This window comes from Chaetodon auriga, chromosome 12 (genome assembly GCF_051107435.1).
Source record: "Chaetodon auriga isolate fChaAug3 chromosome 12, fChaAug3.hap1, whole genome shotgun sequence".
In the NCBI taxonomy this organism is placed as follows: Eukaryota; Metazoa; Chordata; class Actinopteri; order Chaetodontiformes; family Chaetodontidae; genus Chaetodon; species Chaetodon auriga.
The window spans coordinates 511771-538800 of NC_135085.1; the positions used below are offsets into that span (position 1 = coordinate 511771).

At 44.0% G+C, this 27030-nt stretch overlaps 1 protein-coding gene across 6 annotated transcripts in view; it reads left to right on the plus strand.

Moving 5' to 3' along the window:
• tmem68 (transmembrane protein 68) overlaps positions 1 to 19068 on the plus strand; it is a 65797-nt gene extending 46729 nt beyond the window's left edge. For 3 of the 6 annotated variants that reach the window (XM_076745930.1, XM_076745931.1, XM_076745932.1), the window contains exon 9: positions 9137 to 19068. In XM_076745930.1, coding sequence (XP_076602045.1) covers positions 9137 to 9241 — 105 coding nt within the window. In that variant the 3' untranslated portion in view covers positions 9242 to 19068. The remainder of the gene's footprint in view (positions 1 to 9136) is intronic. The other 3 variants (XR_013077904.1, XR_013077903.1, XR_013077902.1) reach the window with 2 other exon arrangements.
• The last annotated feature ends 7962 nt before the right edge of the window (positions 19069 to 27030 follow it).

The window sequence follows — 27030 nt, forward strand, 5'->3', positions numbered from 1 at the left end:
TGTTGTTAATCACCTCAAATATTTCTTTCGGCATGCTTGATGCTAGTGTTTCCAGGAGGCTAGTGGGAATGTTGCTCCAAGTGGTGAAGATGGCTTCACAGAGGGCATCCACTGTCTGGAACTGGTGTCCATTTTTGTAAACTTCCCTTGCCATCCAACCCCAAATGTTCTCAACTGAATTTAGGTCAGGGGAACATGCAGGATGGTCCAAAAGAGTGATGTTATTTCTCTGGAAGAAGTCCTTTGTCAGGTGGGCATTGTGAACTGTAGCCTTGTCCTGTTGAAAAACCCAGTCATTACCACACAGACGATGGCCTTCAGTCATGAGGGATGCCCCCTGCAACATCTTCACATAGCCAGCTGCCGTTTGACGCCTCTGCACAACCTGAAGCTCCATTGTTCCATTGAAGGAAAAAGCCCCCCAGATCATGATGGCGCCCCCTCCACTGTGCCGTGTAGAAAACATCTCAGTTGGGATCTCCTTGTCATGCCAGTAACGTTGGAAGCCATCAGGACCGTCAAGGTTAATTTTTTCTCATCAGAGAATAAAACTTTCTTCCACCTTTCAATGTCCCATGTTTGGTGCTCTCATGCAAACTCCAAACGGGCAATTTTGTGCCATTGAAGGAGACGAGGCCTTTCAAGATGTTTTTTGTTCTCAAAACCCTTCTCTCGCAGATGCCGTCTGATGGTTATGGGACTGCAGTTGGCACCAGTGACAAGCTTAATTTGGGCCAAGGATTGTCTCGTGCCTTGACGGACATCCAATTGGATCCTCCGGCTCAGGGCCAGTGAAATTTTTTTGGGTCTACCACTTGACTTTTTTGTTCCATAACCCTCAGGATCTTTTAAGAAGTTTAAAATGACTGTCTTACTGCGTCCAACCTCAGCAGCAATGGCACGCTGCGAGAGGCCTTGCTCTGCAATTTGGGGTTCAGTATCTTGCCCAAGGATACTTCGACATGTAGACTGCCGAGGCCAGGGATCGAACCAGCTGTCCTCTGATAAGTGGATGACCGTTCTACCTCCTGAGCCCCAGCCGCTCCATAACACTATAAAACTACTTAATGTTTAATTGGTTTCTTTCTGATAGAGTGACAACTTTTGTGGGGTTAGGTTTGGGTAAAAGTGCAGGGCTCTCGTGGGCTGTGGGGATCCAAAAGATGTTGGGATCCTTTTTATTTTTGGAATCAAAGGATCTTTGATCCTTAAAAGATACTTAAGTACCTGGCCAAGAGTATTGTTTAAAAATGCATGGTGGATTGGGCAACAGTGCAGGCTGGCAGTGGGAACTTGTATATTTATCAAAGTACCCCATCTTTCCAGGGTCTCTGCTATACCATTTGGGGCTGTCACTACTTAAAAAGAGCAAGCTTTTAGGGTTAGGGCTAGGGTGAATCAATCCAAGATGGCGGCGCGTGTAGACGCAGCAACCTCTCTATGTCCCAACTGTATGGTGTTTTGTTTGTTAAAAAAGTGTTTGTCCGAAAGATTTTCGTGTTTGTCTCGTCGCCTATGGAGCACAGGAATACAAGTACAGCCGACAAGCTCTGCTAGACATCCACAAAAGCAAGACTTGCAACATTTTGGACTATGCAACAGATTTGATGCTAAGGGGGCTTGGGTGACTCCGTCGGCCTGCGAGCACAGCGGACTTGCCTGCACCCCTCCACCGAAAAGGAGGCATCAGAAGCAGTGTGCGAGGAAGCAGAAGAGGGGCAAGCGCGGAGGTATCCTGGCTAGGCTAGCGGCTAGTCCAACTCGCCCAGCCATACCATCCATCCTCCTGGCTAATGTACGATCATTGGACAATAAAATGGATCATATATGACTGCTGAGGTCAGCAAATTGGACAGTGAGTAACTTCTGTGTGCTTGTTTTCACTGAAACATGGCTAAACAACAACATTTCCGACTCTGCTGTACAGCTGGAACAGCTAGCATGCTATCGAGCACAGGGCCCTCGTGAACGGAGGAAAGACTCGCGGCGGAGGGGTCTGTGTTTACATCTGTGATGCGTGGTGCCGGGACGCTGTTGTGGTATGCAAACACTGTTCACCACTGGCGGAGTTTATGATCATAAGGTGCCGTCCTTTCTATCTGCCCAGGGAGTTTACTGCAATTTTGCTAGTCGCAGTTTACATCCCTCCCACCAACAGCAGCAGTGACAGGAATGCGGCACTTAATGCACTGCACCAGGCCGTCAGTGAACAACTGACAGCACACCCAGACGGTTTCACTGTCCTCGCAGGAGATTTTAATCATGCTGATCTCAAGACTGTCCTCCCAAAACTCCACTAGCATATTGATTTCCCAACAAGGGGGGGATAACATTTTGGACCTGGTCTACACTCATCACAAAGGAGCATACAAAGCCACCCACATCAGACTCTCTGACCACATCACTGTTGCTAATGCTAATGAATGCTAATACAAACATACAGACAGAAAGTGAAAGTCACCAAACCGGTTCAGAAGCAGGTAAGAGTGTGGCCAGAGGGGGCCTCCTCTGCTCTTCAAGACGGCTTTGACACAACAGACTGGGAAATGTTTAAGCAGGCAGCCACTTACAACAACCATACAGACACTGTGATCTCTTATATCACCAGTGCCTCGTTGATGTGACCTACACAAAAAGCATCATCACTCGGGCTAACCGGAAGCCATGGCTGACAGGGGACATCCACAGACTGCTGAGGGCCAGAGACAATGCCTTTAATAATAATAATAACTTTATTTATATAGCACCTTTTAAAAACAAGGTTTACAAAGAAAAAAAAGGAAAAACGATGATGGAGAACAGGGAGGTCAAGAGTAAGAGGGTAAGATCAATTTCTAAAAAGGAAATAAAGAGAAAATGACAAGAAAAAGAGAAGAACAGAAACAAAAAATAAAATACAATAAAACGAAGAGATAACATTAGAAAAAGGCAAGTCTGTAAAAATGGTTTTAAGAAGTGATTTAAAAGAGTCCACTGAATCAGCACGCCTTATTTCCACAGGAAGGCCATTCCAAAGTCAAGGGGCTCTGACAGAGAAGGCACGGTCACCTCTCGTCTTGAGTCTCGACTTCGGAACAACTAAAAGTGACTCACCCAAGGATCTAAGGCTAGGGGTTGGAGTGTATGGGGTCAGTAAATTGGTGATGTAATTTGGGGCCAAGCCCCTACGAGCTTTAAAAGTGATTAGTAGAATCTTAAAATCAATCCTAAAACACACGGGGAGCCAGTGGAGGGAAGCTAAAATCGGGGTAATGTGGTGATATCTATTAAAACCGATGAGAAGCCTAGCTGCTGCTTTCTGGATCAGTTGGAGGCGAGAGAGTCTTTTATTGTTTATGCCGGAGAAGAGTGAGTTGCAGTAGTCCAGTCTTGAAAAGATGAAGGAGTGTATTATTTTTTCCAGGTTGGTGTGTGAGAGCATGCGTATAATTTTGGAGATGGTGCATAATTGGAAGAAGCAGGACTGGACGAGTTTATTAATGGGGGGTTGGAAGGTGAGGGCTATGTCAAATATAATTCCTAAATTTCTGGCAGTGGGCTGGATGTATGTGGACAGTGTGCCCAGGGTGTTTTCTGTGGGGAAAAGTGGAATGTGGGGGAATGAACAATAGAATTTCTGTTTTTGATTCATTGAGTTGAAGAAAGGTTTGGGCCATCCAACATTTTAAATCAGTGAGACAGTTGAACACAGCAGCTAGGCTTGCAGGGTCATCATCAGGTCTCAACGGGTATATCTGTGTGTTGTCCGTGTAGCAATGGAAAGAAACTTCATGGCAACAGATAATCTGACCGAGTGGGAGCATGTATATAGAAAATAAAATTGGACCTAAAATTGAACCTTGCGGTACACTACAGGCAGCCACAACTTTAGAGGAGGTGTGACTGCCTATGGCGACCGCATAGGTTCGATCTAACAGGTATGAATGAAACCAGCTAAGTGCAGTGCCCCTGATGCCGACCCAGGTCTCTAGAGGATTAATTAAAATGCTGTGATCTATTGTGTCAAAGGCGGCTGTTAATCCTGAAAGGATTTTTCATTGGTCACTTTGAGGAGTGCAGTTTCTGTACTATGTAGTGCTCTAAAACCTGACTGGAACTCCTCAAAGAGGTTGTTAAGAGACATAAAATCTAAAAGCTGGTTTGAAACCACTTTCTCTAAAACCTTAGATAAGAATGGAGGATTAGAAATTGGTCTAAAATTACTAAAAATAGAGGAGTCTAGGTTTGGTTTCTTTAAAACAGGTTGGGCCACAGCATGTTTAAAAGAGGCTGGAAAAATGCCTTCAGTTAAAGAGTTATTTATGATGGATAAAATACTGGGTCCATCTGTGTCTAAAACCTCTTTAACAAATTTTGTGGGCAAGGCATCAAGACTGTGCGTAGCTGATTTCATGTTGGTTATATTGTGATATAAAAATGACTGGGAGACTGGAATAAAATTGCTAAAATAACAGTGAGAGTTTCTACTAGTAGTTAAAATGCAATCTGAGGGGGAAATCTGATTCCTTAAATTATTGACTTTATTGGTAAGAAAGTTTAAAAATTCTTCACAGCCCCTCAGATGCGTCATTAAAAGGACGGGGAGGGATTGGTGACAGCATCAAAAACCTTAAATAAAATTCTGGGGTTGTTTTTATTTGTTAAAACTAAGTTAGAGAAAAACTGTGCTCTTGTCTGTACAACTGCTCGCTGGTAGGTCTTCATAGCCACTTTCCAAATGTCATAAAATACCACTAGGCCTGTCTTCTTCCAACATCTTTCTTTTCTCCTACAATCCTGCTTCAAGTCATTGGTGGACTCCTTTAGTTGTGGAGTGGCCTTATTGCGTTTCAATTTGTAAGGGGCGACAGAGTCCAGGACATTTTGACAGGTGTGGTTAAAACAGGAGACCTGCTCTTCTATGCTAAAATTTGGATTAAAAGCAGCACCAAAAAGCTCAGTAAACTGGCTGGCAGACCGGGAATTGAAAACACGACGATGAACAGGTGAAGTATGATTAAGATGGGGGAGAGATAAAACTATACTAAATAAAACTGCTTTGTGGTCCGTCACACAGATATCTGTAGCTGTGAGGTTGTCTAGGTTGAGACCATGATGAAGCACCAGATCAAGTGTGTGGCCTTTGGCATGTGTAGGTTCCTTTACAGCCCCTAGTTAGGTCAAAAGAATCCAATAAGTCCATAAAATCGGTATTAAAAGTCATAGGGGGACAGCACACATGTATATTAAAATCACCCAAAATAAGAATTTTCTCATCACTTTGTTATAAAACCAGAAATAAACTCAGCAAACTGTTGGATAAAAGCATTATTTGGCCTTGGTGGTCTGTAGATAATTAAAACCAACAGTGGGTCTTTGGGATTGCAGATAAAACCAAGATATTCGAAAGAGGTAAAACTGCTCTGTGGAATGGGTCTGCACTTAAAAACTTTCTTATAAATAACAGCAACCCCCCTCCGCAGCCTGATAACTGCAGTTGGTGGAAGTAAGTAAAATCAGAGGGGGTTGCTTCTATGAGAGGACTATAGTCACCTTGGGTTAGCCAAGTCTCTGTTAAAATAAAAAGTCTAAATCATTTGAAGTAATAAAATCATGGCATGTAAAGGTTTTGCTATTCAAGGATCTAATATTTAAAAGGCCAAAGTTAACAGGATTAAAAACAGGGGCAGATGGTGGCAAAGAAAGCAGAGGGATTTTGATTAAGTTACAGTGGTTTACAACTGAGGGGTCTGATAATGGGCGTTTCACTGTAGTTCTGTGGTGAGAGATGAGTGACGGAATGAGAGCGGGTGAGTTGGTTCTGTGTGCAGGAGAGACCGGTAGGGGGAGGTGTCATGGGGATCAACAGGCTGTGGCGTAGAGTAAGATGGCGTGTGTGGTGTAAACAATCAGTCACGTGATCGGTGTTGTGAAACATACTGAAAGTTAGCCAACAGCATCCGGCTGCCCTGTTTGTTCGGGTGGATTCTGTCCCTGGAAAAAAGAGAGGAATGGTCCCAAAATAAATTAAAATTGTCAACAAACCCTCTTTCATTCATCTTGCATGCAGACTCCAGCCAGGAATTCAGGCCGAGGAGCCTGCTGAAATGGCCAGCTCCACGACCGAGTGTCGGTATTGGACCAGAGATAAAAACAGCCTTTCCACAGCCCTTTAAAATGTCAAAGAGAAGCTTAAAATCGTTTTTGGTCAACTCTGACTCCCGTCGGGTTGTGTCGTTAGTCCCAACATGGACCACGACTCTTGAGACTGTGCGTGGAAGTGATGAGAGAAGCGAGAGAGCGATGAAGAAGAACAACAGTTTATCCAGTATGACCGGGACTGTGGCACCCGGGTGATGGCTTTGGCAAAGCGAATATTCCTGGTGATGGAGTCACCGATGAGTGTATCAGGAGGGAAAAGAGGACATGGAGATGTAGAAGGTGCGGGTGGGCTTCCCGAGGAAGACTGGGGTCGCCCGGCCTCGTCCGCCTGTGCTGGATGCGGGGTCACCGACTGAGAGTGGGGTGAACGGCAAGATGGAACGGCCCTGGCCCTGAGAGGATGACCAACTGCCGGCTCAGGGTCGTACAAGCCTCCGGCACATCGACACACAGCCTCCCTTAGGATCTGACGGCGAGAGGCGGACGCCACCGCCTGCGATGACAGCTGATGCTCCGGCTCCACAGTAGGGTGGCGGGCCACCCGAGCTCTGCTAGCCTCCTGTGAAAAAGAGCCTGTGGTGCCAGCAGACGCCGTCATCGGGGAGGGCGGCTGGCGTGGTGGCACAAGACCTGCCCGAGAGCCGCTGGCCTCTGTGGCGTGGGTGGATGTCTTTCTCGGGTAGGAGGTCAGGCGTGGTGACCACCGGAGCAACAGGAGGATGCGCCGGGGAGTCGGCAGACAGAGCGCCAAACCGGTTGGAGAGAGCCAGCCGAGGAGGCGCAGTGGCCCTGTCCAGGTCCTTCTTGCGGCCGCAGATCACCACCTCAGACCAGGACAGCTTGGGAGTTAAGCAGGAGGAAGGCTGCAGAGAGCAGGATGGCTGCTTGTAGGTGAGATCCCACACAACTGTGTCCTGGAGGGCCGTGGAGGATGAGGTAATCCGCCTGGACATGCTGAAGGCCATATTCCTGTAGCTGGATAGAAGTAAGTCTTTTTTCTTCAGCTCTTCGGAGAGCCTTCGGATGTCTTCCTTAAGATTAGCAATCTCTTTATTTGCCTCTCCAACCTGAGAACAGCGAGAGCCAACCTGTCCCACAGCATCAGGAACACAAAACAGGACTACACACACAAGATAGCCTCCCACTTCAAAGACAGAGACGCACAGAGCCTATGGCAGGGCATTCAGGCCATCATGCACTACAAGCCCGCACCACAGAGCTGCGAGAGCAACACCTCTCTGCTCAACAACCTGAATAGCTTATTTGCACGCTTTGAAGCACAAAACAACACACGCCCACAGAAGATCCCACCCCCTCCCCACGATCAGACTCTGTGTCTGTCTGCCGCCAGCATGAAGAGGACACTCTCCGCTATCAACATCCGCAAGGCAATAGGTCCAGACAACATCCCTGGTCGTGTGCTGAAGGACTGCGCAGAAGAGTTTACGGATGTCTTCGTAGACATCTTTAACACTTCTTTGAGGCAAGCCGTTGTTCCATCATGTTTCAAGGCCGCCATCGTCATCATCATACCTGTGCCAAAGAAAGTTGCTCCATCCTGCTTCAATGACTACCGCCCTGTGCCACTGACACCAAACATCATGAAGTGCTTCGAACGGCTAGTCATGTCACACATAAAATCCACCCCTCCCCCAACCTGGACCCCTACCAGTTCGCATAGACTTTAGTTCAGCATTCAATGCCATAATACAACAACAACTCATCTGCAAACCTGACAAATTGGGGCTCAGCACCTCCCTCTGTAACTGGCTACACTACCCACTATCCATGGGAACCTGCGAGATGACAAAGCACAGAGACTCTGGGGAAGGAGCTAAGTTAGTAACACGCCGTGGTAGGACATGAAAACGTGCAGATGGAGAGGGAGAGAAGGACAGAGGAGCTTGGTGTAACTTTGGAGGTCCCCCGACAGGCTAATTCTAAGTCCAGGACAAGCCTGAACCAGCCCTAACTATAAGCTTTATCAAAAAGGAAAGTTTTAAGCCTACTCTTAAATGCAGAGACAGTGTCTGCCTCCCGGACAAAAACTGGAAAATGGTTCCACAGGAGAGGAGCTTGATAGCTAAATGCTCTGGCTCCTGTTCTACTTTTAAAGACTTTAGGAGCCATAAGTAGGCCTGCATTCTGGGAACGCAGTGTTCGAGTGGGGTAATAAGGTATTATGAACTCTTTAAGATGACACGACTGCACAACAACCTACAGCACCAATCACATAGTGAAGTTTGCGGATGACACAACTCTGGTGGGTCTCGTCACCAAGGGTGATGAGACTCACAACAGGAAGGGGGTAACCTTCTGACCACGTGGTGCAGAAAAAACAACCTCCTGCTGAATGTCAGCAAGACCAAGGAGATTGTTGTCGACTTCCAGAGAGACCACATCCAACACCCACCACTAACCATCAGTGGTGCTGCTGTGGACAGAGTGAGCAGCACCAAATTCCTCGGGGTGCACATCAGTTAGGACCTCTCCTGGACCACCAACACCACATCACTGGCGAAGAAAGCCCAGCGGTGCCTCTACTTCCTGCGCAAACTGAAGCGGGCTCGGGCTCCACCACCCATTATGAGCACATTCTACCGTGGCACCACTGAGAGCATTCCCTTTCCAGCTGCATCACTGTGTGGGGCGGGAGCTGCACTGACTACAGCAGGAAAGCCCTACAGTGCATAGTGAACACAGCTGGAAGGATCATTGGTGCCTCACTCCCCTCCCTAGAAGGCATATACACCACCCACCTCACCTGCAAAGCGACCACAATTGTGAGCGATGCAAGCCACCCCGCATACAATGTGTTCAGCCCCCCCCCCACCACCATGTCTGGTACATGTGAAGAAATTGACAATAAAGCCGACTTTGACTTTGAACTATTGTGATTAAATTTGAGTGTAGGATGTTTGCAATAAGGTGAGTTGTTCCACACAAAACAATCATTGATATGTCATGCTGCTGACTATTTGTTTTTGCTCTGCAGGTGCAGCAGGCAGTCCAGTCTCTGATAGACCAGCACCAGCAGATCCCAGGGAACATCTTGAGAGCCTTGTTGGAGAGATTTCACACCAAACACAAAGACCATTAACAAACTGTCCAGTGTGTGACCTAAATGACTCAGGTGGCTGCAGTGTGCACAGGTTTGGTGGCCTAACATGTTGGAGTATTTGTTTTTTCACTGCCCCCAAACACCATTGACTGCAAATGCAGAGGTTACTTCTATATACATGTTCTTTTTATTGCACCTTTCTGATATATATTCTTGTGTACAGTACATTGCCTCCCTTTTTCATCTGCTCATTCCCAGGATGAATCTGTTTAAAGCTGGACTTTCTGAGGTTGTGTTATTGGATGTGACAATAAGCAGACCTCAAAAACAGTAAATGTAAAGATAATTATTTTTCCATTACACATGTGTACAATATCTTATTTTGTGTGTTCTGATATCCTTTGTCTTGATTAATTACAGTATTATTAGTTAATGGTGGAATTGTGGGCTGATTGGTTGGTTGAACTTCTGGATAGATGTAACTGGTCATTGTAGCTGTTATCAGTTCAATTCTATGGGATTCAGGCAATTTCTTTATTGAAAATCATGATGTAAGAACATTTAGGTCAGCAAGAGATCCATAATGTTGGTTAGTCAATAAATCTGATTTATTGTCCATGCCCATGAATTGCACCGACAATGCAGACAGTTGCCTGTAATTGTATACTGTGACAGCACTGTATGCAATATGCATACCTTTAGTGTCACTTGAAACTAAATGATACTACTTTAATGATAAGGATTTTTTCTCCAGGTCTGATACCTCTAATTTCCCGGAACTTTTCCCAATAATTTCTTGAAAAAGAATCTGAATTTGTAGCCCAATTTAAGCCTGATTTTGTCGTGGCCGACTAAGTACTGGCATCCAGGCTGATCGTGAACGACACTTGGTCATCTTTACTCGTGTAGTGTGTTATGTCCCTCGGTCTAGGGTAGGACCAGGCATAACATGGTGTGTGATGCTCCCGCCTTTCCACTCCCAAGAAAGATCGGCAGCACAGAATAAGTCCAAAATAAATGTAGCTTTAATCGTATGCAGAGATGACCTATGCCCAAAATAACAAACAAAACCTCACTTTTGAGCCCTGACCTTCCCTAATCAAAGAAAACAAATAAACAACAAGAAAACTAACCTAGGCTCCTAACTCATAAACAAGAGAAAAAGGGAATAAAACAAAAAAGGGCTTCTCACTCTTGCTTGCTATTGCATCGAGTCACAACAAATTTACAGGCCGGAACTGCTGGTTCATTGTCTTAGGAGTGGGAAAGGAGAGAAGGGGCGATTGCTGTCAGCCGGAGTTTAAGTAGCCTCTGGTGATTGGCCGTCCAATCTGCTGGCTTCAGTCAGATTCAAACCCTCCAATCCCAGGACTCCACCTGCAACACACATTCACTGAAGGGGAGGAGAGAGAGAACCAAAATGAACACACACACACACACACACACACACACACACACCACAAACCACGTGACCCAGGGTCATAACAAGTGTGACATGCTTAAAAACCTGTGTGTACGACACCCTGACACAAAGTATAGCATGTCAGAATTTCTTGTCTTGACTCTTGTAGTGTGACATCTCCCACGACGTGTTCCTGTTGACCAATCAGGTGACGACGGAGAGGAGGGATGCTGAGGTTGCTGCCGTCAGGTGGGACAGCAAAACAGAGGAAAAGTGCGTTGAGCTGCGGCAACAGTACCCCTGACTGTGACATTTCCTCGAGGGTGGAGGACCGAGAGACAAACGTGGCAAGAAAGAGCGGAGGCACTTCAGCCCAGCGAGTAGCAGGCTGTGCTGTCATAACATTATCCCTGGACCTAACTGCGGGAATGTGTTTATCATTTCTAACTCCAGATCTGAGGGCAAAGTAGCCTGTTTGATGCAGCCAACACAACCAAGCCTGCTCCGACCAAGACCCTGCCGTTTCTGACAGTGAGACTGTTAAATCTGACACGGTGACAATCGTTGAAGACAAAAAAATCTTGTAGTCTGAAGCAGGCCTTACTAATTTGGTATTTTAACTATGAGGAAGTGGGAGGGGAATTACAGGGACAAGGAGAAAGTTCACAGAGCCCACAGACATTAATGGCTGCTTATAAACTCCCCAGAGCTAGGCTTTTCCAGTTATCATGTTACTGCTACAATCATTTCCTGAACACTTAAATGATTAGGTATTTACCAACCATGCCAACTGAACATGTCCATTTTCCCAATAATTTGTAATTTACTAGCAATACCAGCTAATTACTCTAAGCTAATTAACCTGTAAAATTGTGTTTCAGTTTTTCTAAAGATTGGCCCTCAGTAATGAAAAAAGTTTCACAGTCATGTAAACACTTGTAGTCCTTTTGCTAAACTTCCATCAAATCACACTAGACTACCATCTTGGCACATTGACAGTGACAGGCGGGTGTGGTGTCCAAATAGTCTTTGGGACAGTGTGCAGGAGTTTTTTCCAAATATATTTACCTTTATGTACATAAACCTAGAGGCTGGACAAAATAACTACAACACCTGACAATGAAATTCAATCAGGTACAAAAGCTCTACAAAAAAAGATAAACCTGAGTACTCAATTTTTATTGAGACTGTCACAGACTATTGATTCATCTTGTGGTATTTTTTAAGATGAAGTTTTAAATTACATTATTGCAAGGTGTTTCTCTTATTTTGTCCATGATTTCACAAATATGTATTGTTACTTCCAATATAATTGAGCATCATAATTGATCCAATTAAGGATACATGGTAAATAACTCATGGTATAATTAATTCTAAATAAAACATACAATGGAAGACTACAAATTCTGCTGAAATAATTTTTCAATGATTATTTAGTGTCCACAAACCATCAACTCTTAAAAGAGGGATTATTTCTGAAATGTCCAGGTGTACCTTAAGTCCAGAGGTAAATTCAGACTCTGCAGTCTGTAAGGACTCTGAGTTCCTTTGGTGTTGACAGTGTCAGAACATCTCATGTTGCTTGCTTCTGACTGTTCCTACAGTTGTCATTAGCTCAAAAGGAACTGCTGCCATGTTGTTCTGAAACCATTACTTGATCTATACAAAATTATTCAACATGATTGGTGTGCACGAATTGTCAAGATGTGCTGCTCTTCTCTGTTTTATATAATTGTAAACATATAATATTCTGTTAGTTGCACTAAACATTTGAAGATAATACCTTGCTCTTGATTTGTTTTTTATATATATTTTTATACTTTTAGTATTTTACAGCTCAAACAATTAATTAATTCAGTTCAAAATGTATTATAAATTAAGCAAAAATAATGATAAAATAGATGAAAAAAATTAATGGCAAGTTTAGCTATTAAGCAGAAGACAAACTAAAAAGACAGATATTCAGTTTGTAATGGGAGATATCAGCACAGCTCCCGTCACATTCTCAGGCTGTTCCAGCACTTTACAAAGGGTTTGCACCTTGGAATAACTCTAAACAGCACCATTGAAAAAGATAGTTACACCATTGCCATTCTGTTGGAACTGTGTTGTAGGGCATATGATGGTTTCAAATGCTGAATAGTTTCAACACTGTACTCCATTCATTTTTTGTTTCCCAAGCATGCTCACTGGTAAGTTGGTTAAATTACTGTTGGGTTTTTTTGTTTTTGTTTTTTTGTTTTTACATTTCAATGCATTAGCTAACCTCTCAGATTCTTAGGTTCTAATTGCAGTTAGCTAACATGAGCAATACTTCACTAGCTACCATAAGCAGCTATCAGCTGGCCTTCATTTACCTCAAATTAAATTGTAGTTAATGGTGTTTGTTGGCACACAAAGTTTGTCCTTGGTTATCAGATTTGTTGTTAAAGTGAGCAACATTTAGTTGTGACTGTATCCATCGCCTGATTACAATAGTAGCTAACTGAACTAGATAACAAGGCAGCTTGTACCTTGCAAAGTTGTTCCATCGTCAATTCAGTTATGACATATATTCTTTGTTTGTTTTGTGCATTAGTGATGAGTGATAAGATCAGCAGCATAAATGTGATCACAGTAAGCCTAAAAATGCTAACTGCAGATAGCTAATTAACTTTCATATTTTTCTGTTGGAGAGCTGACATGTGGCACTCACAACCACAGAGAGTACATGGGAGATTGACTTTAATGACCTAGCAAGGCAGTTATCCACAAAGGAACCAAAAAGCAACAAGGTATGTAATTGTCAGACATAGCTCTCTGTATCCTCCAAAACAATCAATACTCTCATTCCTCCCATCTCAATGCACCTTCAGTCCCGTCCTCCCATGTCCCTATATGTCCACCTTCCCCCTTTTGTCTCTTCCTGGATTTCGTGACAAAGAGGCCAGTTCATTACAATACCAGGAGAATGAAACTTCCTCACTTCAAGAACATTGTACACTCACTGGGCACTTTATTGTGTACACCTGTACAAACTAATGTAATTCAATTCAACAGTTCTGCCATAAATTCTACTTTTATGAAGTTCATAATGTTCTTTTTTTTGACGTTCACAAATGTGTAAGTGCAATTATATTTTTTACCTAGGTCATATTTAAAGGTGGTGTTGTATGTTGTAATATATTGAGAGGTGCTTCTAATTTTTTTGGCCTCCCTATTTGCATACATTGGAGGGCTGTAGAGATCTACAGTCTCCTTTTTCCCCTCTGTGCTCCAGTGTTTCCCCTTCCTGGTGTCTCCTGTTTGTCTCTCCCCTGTCAGTCTATGCTGTGTCTGTGTTGCCACAGGGCGTGGCTGGCTGGTTGGGACCAGCACCCTGAACACACCTACAGGCAATCATCAATTAAGACCCACCTGCTCACTCAGTATATAAGCACCCGGATTACAACCAGTATTCTTCGTATCGTCTGCCTTGTTGCATGGTAACAACCAGGCCTGAAGATTGTATTAAGTATTCTTGTCAGTATTTTGTCTTGCCTGCTTTTTGCACTGTTGTATTTTCCCCATTGTGCTCAGGTGCCTAGCCCACACCTGTTCTGTCCACACTCAGCTCTCAAGGAAGATCTCAGATTAGTCTGTCTACTCTCATGAGGAAATTGGATCTACCAACACTCCAACTCAGTACAATAGACTCCCCTGAACTCATTCATTGCTCATTGTTCATTAAAACAGTTTAAACTGCTTTCCGCCCCCTGCCTCATCTGTCTGAGCCTGGCACTTTGGGCCCTGTAAACTCTGCTAAAACTCAACAACGGCAGAACATTAGAAGCATCTCTGTATCTAATGCAGCTCAGTGCAACACCACCAATACAGACTTTCAGCTGTAGTATGGTGTTTAGCTTTGGTGTTTTGTTACTTGGTCTTCAAATTCAAAAACTTAAGGTGAAAAACTTAAGTACCTGAAGTGATGATATTCATTATTGATTTAAATCGGTCTGGACTGCAGAGCCAAAATAACAGAAATCATGCCAATGTCCAAATTAGTATGGACCTAACTGTAGATGTGTACTCACAATTCTATATGCTCAACCTCTTGGAAATGTCTGGGAAACATTGGCTTTCTATGTCTGTTTATTTCCTGTGTATTAACCTTACCACTGTTGCATCTCTCTTGGCCTCTCCTTTATTTACCTCTCTCAGTTCTCTACAGCAGTGGCAGGCTTGACTCAACTCAAGGCCCAGTCTCCTCTGGGGCACATGACATGTTCTGCCTCTGGCAGTGGAATGCTCTCATCAAACAATTCAAGTTACTGTAGCATTACTTGGGGCATAGAGTTTGACTGTTTTTGCTATCATTTAATGGATAAGTACTTGACTCTGTGATTGTTATGGTTCGGCTGGGAATAGGACTTGAGCAGACACGCAGACAGGGAATTGGGTAAAAAGGAACTTATTTGAATGTGCAAGGTGGTAGCTTGTAGAAGGGAGGTCCAGTGAACAGCAGGTGACACACGTGGAAAGTGGTGATTCACAGTTCCAAGATGCGCTGGTGGAGGGAGTAAAAAAGAAGTCTGCTCCTAGAAGGGATGATGACAGTCTGATGAGGGCAGCAGTGAGAGACACAGATATAATTCTCCATGGCCCCCATTTCAGGGCGAGACTGAGCAGCACTAAAATGAAAAAAAGCACATTATGTTATTAACATAGTTTATACAGTGTATACATGCATACACACACAGGCATGTACATATATAAATATATACAGACAGTATATTCAGTTGAAAACAGTAAAGACAATATATGCAATGTTTTACCTTATAAACTTCATTGATTTTTCTTAATATATGCTTATTCTGAATTTGATGTCAGCAACACATTTTAAAAAAGTGGGGACAAGGCAAACCAAAGACTGGGAAAGTTGTGGAATGCTGTTTAGAACATTCCACGGGTGTACAGGTTGACTGGTAACAGGTGATAGTGTCATGATCAGGTAAGGCTCAGGCTTTCACAAGCAAGGATTGGACGAGGTTGCATTGTATGATTGTATAAAGTATATTACTACACGGGCTCAGAAACACTTTGTAAAGCTTCTGTCACTTTTTTTTTTTTTTTAAACATTTTACACAGTTTCCCAGATTTTTGGAATCAGGGTTGTATGTCAGGTAAATTCACATGAAAACTCCCATTTATGTTAACCAGGTATCCAGTCCGTGTACTTGGCATCCATTGGAATTTCTTTTGAGTTAACCCTCCCGTTGTCTTTGCAGTTATGTACACCCTTGGTCTTCCCAGTCAGAAATGACCGGTCATTAAAAATGAAAGGGTAAGATTAGAATTAGTGCATGAAATAGAGGTGTGTGTCTGTCGAAATTCATTTCTGTGGCAGCACGATGGCTGCTTCAGGTATTTCTTTGACCATGACACTGATGAGGAAGGAAAAGGGAAGGACATTGAAGATGCTTTTGAAGAAGAGGTGTCAGAAGATGAGGATGACACAGAATATGATCCAGACGAAGAGACCACTGATGGGGAACAATCCAGCGATGAAGAGGATGCTCCTGCTGTGTTTACATTCAAGTCAAAGAATGGGACTTTGTCCTGGTGTTCATCCCCACCTGAGAGGAGAGGTTGGCTGTCAGCAGAAAATGTCATCAAGAAGACTCAAGGGTCAAGGTATGCCATATCCTGGGTAGATGACGTAAAGTCCTGCTTCGAACTGTTCCTTACAGAGAATATCCAAACAATAGTCATGAACATGGCAAACTTGGAGGAGAGATGGGTGTACAAAGATGCCTGGGAGGAGGACCGAATGGACATTCAAGCCTACGTGGGTATCTTGATTCTGTCCGAGTCTGCAATCTTTCGAGCCACAATGCCACTGAAGACTTTTCACTGTCCTGGGTGTTGCATTTTGATGAGCGGGACACAAGAGAGTGAGAGATGTTCAAGCATCAGAAGCAAGAGCCACCAGGAAGAGGAAGAGGTGCAAACTGTGTGCACCAAGAGATGTCAAAACCAGCCTTGTGTGCCACAAATATAGTGCATCTATTCACAAATTTACAAGGCACATGTCAAAATCACAACACACAACATGTACATGAAAACATGTGACGTGATAGATTGTGCAGATTTTTTGTAATTATCTTCTTTTGCTTGTCATTTTTTCAATGGACCCAGAGAAACAGAGAATAAGATTTGTTATTTGCTTGGGCTTGATTTTGTTCATATGTTTTTGTTTTCTAGTATATAAATCATACGAGTCAGTTTTGATTGGGAGCATGGTATTTTGTGGCACTATCTAAAACTTTTCAATGGTTTCAAAACAGACGTCCTTGTTAGACACTGAAACTGCGTAATCTGTGAAAAATAGCACAATATGTCTAATCTAATTGAATATATAAACAATATAATGCTCATTGACCACAAATGAGCATGTGAGTGGGTGGGCGTGGCAGGTCAATGTCAGGCCATAAATAGCAAATGGAAGTTCAAAACTGGTATTGTTCACAAGAATTTGAGTTGATAAAAAGATGAAACACAACATTAGGCAATAATATATATATGTTCATAGATTTATAATCAGCTAGAAGGGAATGGTCAATTTTGACCGGGAAGACAAAGGTAGTTAACAGAAAAAGAAGACAACAGGAGGGTTAAGAAAACCAAAATAGAGGAACAAGCTGTTTCCCGATTACCATTTACAAACAGGAAAACAAAAAATGGAAAACAATAAATTTTTCTTTTTTCGTTTTGTTAAAAAGCGGAAAATGAAAAAAAGACTCATCTGATTTTCTTTGATGTCCTTATAAATGGAAATCAAGGATTAAAATACGTGTTTGGAGTCTCCTTTCTCAATTTTGCATTGATTATTTTGGTGTGCCCTGAAAGTTGCAATCAGAAGAACAAGAAGTCGGATGTATGAGCTGTTAACGTGAGATGTATGAGCTATGACCCAAAATGTCTTTGCACAAATATGCAGATTTTATAACAGAAAAAAAGAGTAAATGGGATGTCTTTGATGATATCGCTGCTACATTATTCTCCAATATGGAATGATAGGGGGGTTTTCTGAGAGGAAATTGTGGAAGTGGTGTGCTGAGCAGGGGCTTGTCCGACATCTGTTCCAACTTGAAGTTGAAGTTGCTGAGGGAATTGTTGAGGTAGGGTTTTTTTTTTGTTTGTTTTTTTTTCAAATCATCCACCACAAAGAATTGCGACTTTTGTTATACATAGAAATTAATGCTACTCTTAAAAATATAGCAAAAGCAAATAAAAATGTTACATTTTGGTTGTTTATCAGCAGAGGACATTGCAGTATTTCCAGAAATGTACGTTTTGCTCACACTTTTATTACAATGTTTCACTCTCATTTTCCAAATATCTCATTCCACTTTTTACTGTTACCATTAACTCAGACATTGTTATGAGTTGGTTTTCTTTGTTATTTATTGTTATTGCTTGTGCTCACATTTTCCTTGTTTTTCTCCTCCTGTGTTGGCACTGGAGGTGTGGCCTGGTGGTGCTGCAGGCAGACAGCGCACCTGAGGCTCGTCTCGCTAATTTTCACCTGCTCTTAAGCAGCATGGTGGCTTCGCCTCGCTGCCAGATTGTCTATGGTCCTTGCCAGACTTTCCAGCCATTTCTCTAGTCCTAGATTCCTTGTTCGTCGCCTTGTGCAGGTTATTTGACCACTTCAGAGGTAAAATCGATATTATCAGATCCAGTCTTTTACCCCAACAGAATTTAGTTTTTAACACACCTGTACCATTACTTTTGCCTTTAATTGTGGGGTGCCCCAAGGGTCAATTTTAGGTCCAATTCTTTTTAATCTATATATGCTTCCCCTTGGGGACGTCATCAGGAGACACGGCATCAGCTTCCATAGCTACGCAGATGATACACAGCTTTACATTGCCGTGTCTCCTGATGACACAGGGCCAATTGATGCTCTTTTTAACTGTATTTTAGATATAAAATCATGGATGGCAGATAATTTCCTACAGCTCAACCAGGACAAAACAGAGGTCTTAGTTATTGGTCCTGAAGGCAAGAGAGAGAAACTTTTACCAAAACTACAAGATTTTAAGCCAAAACAATGTGTAAAGAACCTGGGCGTCATTTTTGACTCTGAGCTGAATTTTATCCCACATATTAAAAATGTAACAAAAATAGGTTTTTATCATCTTAAGAATATAGCCAGAGTCCGCCCTTTTCTCTCTCAAGCTAACACGGAGGTGCTGATGCATGCTTTTATCTCCTGTCGTTTAGACTACTGTAATGCCCTGCTCTCTGGTCTCCCCAAAAAGACCATCTCTAATCTGCAGTTATTACAGAACTCAGCCGCACGTGTGCTGACGAAGACCAGAGGGCGGGAGCACATTACACCAATTTTAAAATCGCTGCATTGGCTCCCCATGTGTTTCAGGATCCATTTTAAGGTTCTTTTATTAGTTTTTAAATGTCTTAATGGTCTTGGGCCCTCTTATTTATCTGACCTGCTTTTATCATATCAACCCTCGCAGGTCCTGAGGTCCTCCGGCACTGGACTTTTAATTATTCCTAGAGTTAATACAAAAACCCACGGGGAGGCTGCATTCAGCCATTATGGCCCTCGACTATGGAATAGCCTGCCGGAGAGCATCAGGACTGCAGAGACTGTTGATGTTTTTAAAAGGAGGCTCAAGACTCACCTTTTTAATTTGGCTTTTAATTGATTTCTTTTAAACTTTTAATTCTTCTATTATGTTATTTTTATGACTTCTTAGTTCCACTTTATTACCACTTGATCTTAAAATCTTATTACTAGTATTTATTATTTATGTATTTATTGTCTATTTTAACATTTTTATGCATTATACCTGCTTTTATTTATTGCTTATATTTTTAGTCTTTTAGTTTTTAGCTTCAGTGTTTCCTCATGGGGGGCCTCCACACTGGGATGTATGCCCGGTCTGCCCATGGGGGGCGTTGCCCTGGAGGCCTCCTGGGCCCGGGGGACTGGGGCGGCTCTGCACTAAGTGTGGAGTCTGTCCCTGTTCATCGGCGTCGGGGTGGTCTCTGTGGTGGCCCTCCCTATGGCAGTGGGCTGTGGCGCTTCTCGGTGTGGATGGCCCCCATAGGTGTTTCCTCACATGGTTCCTCAGTGCCCTGCCATGTCTCAGCACCGGGCGTGGGTATGTGTGTGTGTGTGTGTGCGTGTGAACACATATGTATATATATATCTGGGAAGTGGAATATCGTCTGTCATAATATGCTTTTATTCTTTCTGTTCTTGTGTTCTTTTATTCTGTGAAGCACTTTGGGATGCATTTCATATGGATGAAAAGTGCTATATAAATAAAGTTTATTATTATTATTATTATATTTGGTTGGTGGTTTACTTCTCTGTGTTGTACATTTGGTCTGTTAGTGTATAGTTCCCTTAGCGGTTCCTGCCTTAGTTAGTTTATGTTTCTGCCATTTTTTGGTCCAACAAAAAATTACTAGATTACTAGACATAACAGACATGTACTGTACATGTACTGAACAACCCACCCCCTCCCTCCACAGACTGACCTTCTTTTGGCCCAAAAATGATGACTGGATATTTATCTGTAAAAGAGGTTAAAGCTTCTGAGGGCAGAGTGGGCAAAGTGCTGAGAAGTATTCATCAACCTAACCACGTTGCAAGACAGCAGGTAGTATTGTTTATTTCTGCATTTCAATTGAATATAGGCATTTAGAATTTAATCATAGAGATAAAGGATTATGGAATTTTTATAATAATGTAGTTCTTAAATTTTAGGGTGCCCGAAATCTGAACCCAATACCATTGCCGAATACATGGGTCACGAGCTTCATGTAGATCAAAATGTGAAACTTGTTATGTTTGCAGTGATTCATGTAATGGCTATCAATGGTTTCAGCAAGCAGGTTGTCAGTCACTCCACCATGCCAGTAAAGAACAACATCATCATTTATGATAAAGTGTACAGGTAAATTAACTCTACTTGTACAAGAAGTAATACACTAAAGAGGTCAGAGGTTAAAATCTGTATTTCCATCCATCCATCCATTTTCACCCACTTTATCCGGAGCTGGGTCGCAGGGGCAGCAGTCTGAGCAGGGATGCCCAAATTTCCCTCTCCCTGGACACTTCCTCCAGCTCATCTGGGGGGATCCCGAGGCGTTCCCAGGCCAGCCGAGTGACATACTCACTCCAGCGTGTCCTGGGTCTTTCTCGGGGGCCTCCTCCCGGTGGGGCATGCCTGGAACACCTCCCTAGGGAGGCGTCCAGGGGGCATCCAGTAGAGATGCCCGAGCCACCTCAGCTGACTCCTCTCGATGTGGAGGAGCAGCGACTCTACTCTGAGCTCCTCCCGGGTGACAGAGCTCCTCACCCTATCTCTAAGGGAGCGCCCTGCCACCCTGCGGAGGAAACTCATTTCAGCTGCTTGTATCCGGGACCTCGTTCTTTTGGTCATGACCCAAAGTTCATAACCATAGGTGAGGGTAGGAACGTAGATTGACCGGTAAATCAAGAGCTTCGCCTTTCGGCTCAGCTCCTTCTTCACCAAGACAGACCGATACAGCGACCGCATTACTGCTGCCGTTGCACCGATCCGCCTGTCAATCTCCCGCTCCATTCTTCCCTCACTCGTGAACAAGATCCCAAGATACTTAAACTCCTCCACTTGAGGCAGGAACCCTCCCCCAACCCGGAGGGAGCAAACCACCTTTTTTTCGGTCGAGAACCATGGCCTCGGACTTGGAGGTGCTGACTCTCATCCCAGCTGCTTCACACTCGGCTGTGAACCGCCCCAGTGCATGCTGGAGGTCCTGGCTCGAGGGAGCCAACAAGACAACGTCATCCACAAAAAGCAGAGACGAAATCTGCCGGCTCCCAAACCGAACCCCCTTCAGCCCCTGGCTGTGCCTAGAAATTCTGTCCATAAAAATAATGAACAGAACCGGTGACAAAGGGCAGCCCTGGCATAGTCCAACATGCACTGGGAACAGGTCCAACTTACTGCCAGCAATGTGGACCAAGCTCCTGCTCCGGTTGTACAGGGACTGTACAGCCCTCAGCAGAAGGCCTCCAACCCCATACTCCCGGAGCACCTCCCACAGAATGACATGAGGGACACGGTCAAATGCCTTCTCCAAGTCCACAAAACACATGTGGACTGGTTGGGCAAACTCCCATGAACCCTCAAGCACTCTGTGGAGGGTATAGAGCTGGTCCAGTGTTCCATGGCCAGGATGAAAACTGCATTGTTTCTCCTAAATCCGAGATTTGACTATTGGCCGGATTCTCCTCTCCAGTACCCTGGAATAGACTTTCCCAGGGAGGTTGAGGAGTGTGATCCCCCGATAGTTGGAACACACCCTCCGGTCCCCCTTTTTAAACAGAGGGACCACCACCCCAGTCTGCCAGTCCAGAGGCACCGTCCCCAACTGCCATGCAATGTTGCAGAGGCGTGCCAACCAGGACAGCCCTGCAACATCCAGTGACTTGAAGTACTCAGGGCAGATCTCATCCACCCCCAGAGCTTTGCCGCCGAAAAGCTTGCAAACTACCTCAGTGACTTCAGCCCAGATGATGGAGGAGTCGACCTCCAAGTCCCCAGTCTCTGCTTCCTCTGCAGAAGACATGACAGTGGGATTGAGGAGATTAGTGGAAGTATTCCTTCCACTGCCCGACAATGTCCCCAGTGGAGGTCAACAGCTCCCCACCTCCACTGTAAACAGTGTTGATAGAGAGCTGCTTCCCCCTCCTGAGGTGCTGAACAGTTTGCCAGAATTTCTTCGAGGCCGACCGGTAGTCCTCCTCCATGGCCTCCCCGAACTCCTCCCAGACCCGAGTTTTTGCTTCTACAACCGCCCGAGCTGCTGCATGCTTAGCCTGCCAGTACCTGTCAGCTGTCTCAGGAGTCCCATGAGCCAACCAAGCTCGACAGGACTCCTTCTTCAGCTTGATGGCATCCCTTACTTCCGGTGTCCTGCACCGTGTTCGGGGATTGCCACCACGACAGGCACCAGCGACTTTACGGCCACAGCTACGGATGGCTGCATCAACAATGGAAATGGAACATGGTCCATTCAGACTCGATGTCTCCAACCTCCCTCAGAATCTGGTTGAAGCTCTCCTGGAGGTGCTGGTTGAAGACCTCCCTGACAGTGGGTTCTGCCAGACATTCCCAACAGACCCTCACAGTATGTTTGGGTCTGCCAAGTCTGTCCCGCTTCTTCCCCTGCCAGCAGATCCAACTCACCACCAGGTGGTAATCAGTTGACAGTTCAGCCCCTTCAGTGTCCAAGACATACCGCCGAAGGTCAGATGATACGACTACAAAGTCAATCATTGACCTCCAGCCCAGGGTGTCCTGGTGCCACGTGCACTGATGGACATCCTTATGCTTGAACATGGTGTTCGTTATGGACAAACTGTGACTAGCACAGAAATCCAATAACAGAACACCACTCGGGTTCAGATCGGGGAGGCCGTTCCTCCCAATCACACCCCTCCAGGTATCACTGTCGCTACCCACGTGAGCATTGAAGTCCCCCAGCAGAACGATGGAGTCCCCGGTTGGAGCACTTTTCAGTACTCCTCCCAGGGGCTCCAAGAAGGCTGGCTACTCTACACTGCTGTTCGGCCCATAGGCCGAAACAACAGTGAAAGACCTATCCCCGACCAGAAGGCGCAGGGAAGCGACCCTCTCGCTCAGCGGGGAGAACTCCAACACATGACGGCTGAGCTGTGGGGCTATAAGCAAGCCCACACCAGCTCGCCGCCTCTCACCGCGGGCAACTCCACAGTAGAAGAGAGTCCAGCCTCTCTCAAGGAGTTGGGTTCCAGAGCCCAGACTGTGCGTGGAGGTGAGCCCGACTATCTCTAGTTGGTACCGCTCAACCTCCCGCACTAGCTCTGGCTCTTTCCCCCCCAGCGAGGTCCCTATGTCCCTATAGCCAGAGTCGTTGTCCAGGGTTTGGGTCGTCGGGGCCCCCGCCAACGACTGCCACCCATAACACAAGGCACCTGGTCCTTCCTGCGGGTGGTGGGCCTATGGGAAGGCGGACCCACGTCGCTCCTTCGGGCTGTGCCCGGCAGGGTCCCTTGGGCAAAGACCCGGCCACCAGGCGCTTGCCTGCGAGCCCCAACCCCAGGCCTGGCTCCAGGGTGGGGCCCCAGTGACGCCAAGCCGGGCAACGTAAATTTCCTTGTTTTTTTAACTTCCATAGGAGCTTTTGAACCGTTCTTAGTCTGACCTGTCACCTAGAACCTGATTGCCTTGGGAGACCCTACCAGGGGCATTAAGCCCCGGACAACATAGCCTCTAGGATCATTCGGGTACTCAAACTCCTCCACCATGGTAAGGTGGCGGTTCAAGGAGGATTTGTGATTTTGTGAAAATAATAAATTTAGCAAAAAATGCTTTCTTTTATGAAAAATCTGGAGTGATCTTGTAGATGTTGAATAAGTCATGGCACACAGCTGATTTATTTTCCAGTTTTATTGCTATCGTTCCAATTTTAACAAAATATCTATATTTTTTAATGGTCATTTTAGGGATCAATGGCTTAGATCGATACTGTTTATGTTAAATAATTTATGTTTGTGTGTGATTTATCCTTAGATCTGCTGTGCTTTCCTATGGACTATGGGACCAGGTCAGAGTTGACTGTGGGAAACAGTTTAATCTGGCATTTTTCATCCAGGAAAAGATGGCAGAGCACAGACACAATCCTCAACGGCAGCCCTACATTCAGACACCTTCTACAAGGTTGAGTTACATGATTTTAAAAGGGAATCATGATTTCTTGCAATGTAGGCTCATTTCTAATGAGGGCAGTCTATTTTTAAAATGTGCAGAACTGTGTAATAGAGAGAATGTGGTCAGAGGTAAATGCCTGAGTTAACCACCCTTTGAAGACAGCTTTGGTACAACTTGTGGACATGGAAGAGCAGGACATGGGGCACAACACATCCAAGTATTGTATGTCAAATCTGACATGCCAGATGGCAAGGATTGCATCACAAATGTCATAGAGGCATGGAATTCACTCAGAATCCCAGGTATGAGTCTTGTTCAATAAGCAGTTTAAATTAATTAACTAATGTAGATTTCAGTCTGAATTGGGCTTACAAATTAATAGCCAACATTACAAAACAGTAAATCCAGTACTGACTGATATCTACAGTAGAGGAGCAAAATCAGTTTGTAAAACATGTTGCCAGTGAGTTAGGCCCATATTATTTGGATGTTGACAGTGTTCTCACTGTAATGCAGAGTTGAATGTAAATAATGGGCATAACTTTCTTTAATGTGAGAGTACTTACATCTAAATCAGGTGAATGTTCATATATAAAAATTATGGCTGTAAATCTGTTGCAGTCAGTGACTGACCACAGGATTCAAGTACCCTCAAATTAAAGCTGAATGTCTACTTTAAACTCATATTCATTGTTCTCTTCTCCAGTATTCTGTGATAAGTAAAATACCAATAATTTTACCAAGAAAAGTTTTCACGCTGTCACCTAAATGTAACCTGCTCCTTTTCCTGTCTTGCAGGAAGGGAGTACTTTGAAAGTAGCCTTGAAAAAGGAAACTGTTTTTGGATGTGATCCTTTCCTTCTGAAGACGCCAAACAATGGACTGAAACTGAGTTTGGTTCTCTCTTTGACTTTGAATCATACAGAAAAACATTTAATTGTTACTTTCAAAGTAAAAAAATTGACCGTGAGATCACAAGGGGTGCGCACAATTTTGTCTGCGCTGAAGTTGTGAGGTTACCAAAATTATATTTGTGCACAGTAAAAACAGACTTGTGTATATATATTCATACTGTTATATTTTGTGCTCTTATTTTTAATAGATGTGTCATACACCAACTGCACCACAACAAATTCCTCGTATGTGTAAAATCATACTTGGCAATTCGAGCTTTTTCTGATTCTAATTCATTAAATTTATAAGATCCCGATAACACACACAGTTGGATAAGAACAAAAACCTATAATACAACATGTTTATTTTGACCTGTTTATTTTTGCAATTAAAAGTTTGTAATTAATCATTTTATTCTTTTAGTGTGTGTATGCAGGTAGAAGTTGGAGTTGGGGGGCCTGGCTTGTCTTGGACCCAGGCAAGGTGAAGGGCAGGCAAGGGGGGCTTCAAGGAAGAAAGGTTGCTTTATAGGATGCAGACAATCATTTGGCATTACTCCTCCTTCTTCTCCTTCTGGTTGTTGCAAGCTCAGACAGCTTGTTTATTGCTGAAATGATGTCATGAAGACCCTCAGCAGCTTGCTTTAGTTGGTCAATTTCACCAATGACCTCCTGTAGGCTCAAACCATCTTTGGACCTTTGACTTAAATGTAAAAGCAGAACAGAAAGGATTTTTTTTTTTTTTTTAGATGGTGAATTTCAAATGCTTAATGATCTGTCTGAATATTTTATGCTTCTTTTACTCTGTTAAATTGGCCACCTATGAGACACAGTCTTTGATTTTATTCATAAAAAAATATTATGTAAACCTTTACATAACAATTGTGAACTCATATATGAAAAAAAATCTGAGTCACTGCCATACAATGCACATATAACTGAAATCTAGACATTTGTTTTTATTCATATGTGATTTTGGCTACACATCAAATATTGTATTACCTTACTTTAGCCCTTCTTCCATTATGGAACTCCACAAAGTCATCTTCAGAGATGGCATAGACTTTTGTGGAATTCAGTTTCCAGTAATGGAAACCTTATGAGTCAGAATTCATTTACTTCTCTGTTTAAAAACAAACATGAAACTTTATTAGAAACCACACAATAGAAACAGGTTTCATGGAACTTATTTCTTGTGCCCGCTAAGTCCAGTATTTCATTTCCCACTGTGAAGAAGGAGGAGCGGTCGTCCACCAATCATGAGGTAAGTGGTTCGATCCCTGGCCCTGGCAGTCCACATGCTGAAGTATCCTTGGGCAAGATACTGAACCCCAAAAACCTTCCCCTGAGCTGTGCCATCGGTGTGTGAATTCATATGTACGTCTGCCAAAATGACTAATTGTAATTTCCTTGGCTGTCGGTCAGGGTAAGTGGCTCATCACTACCTAAGGCATCCTTCACTTTTGCTGTTATTCCTTCAACAGTTGCATCAACTTCCAGAAAGCGAATGACCACCATCTGGGAGGTACTGAGTTTGTCACTCACTATTTCAGCAATATGGATTGACCTGGGTATTAATCAAGAACAAATCAGACTGTTTAATATCACCCCTATAGGCCTCAAATTATATCATAGGCAAGTGGTACACCTACAGTGGGAAGAGCTCTGTTTGCAGGGAGATGGCTATGTTCTGGCTCTCCACGGACCTCATAATGACCGCGATGTACAAGATCCAGGGTGCAAAAATGTCCTGTTGCCACTGACCTGTTCCAATGAACAGAATGAAATTACCTT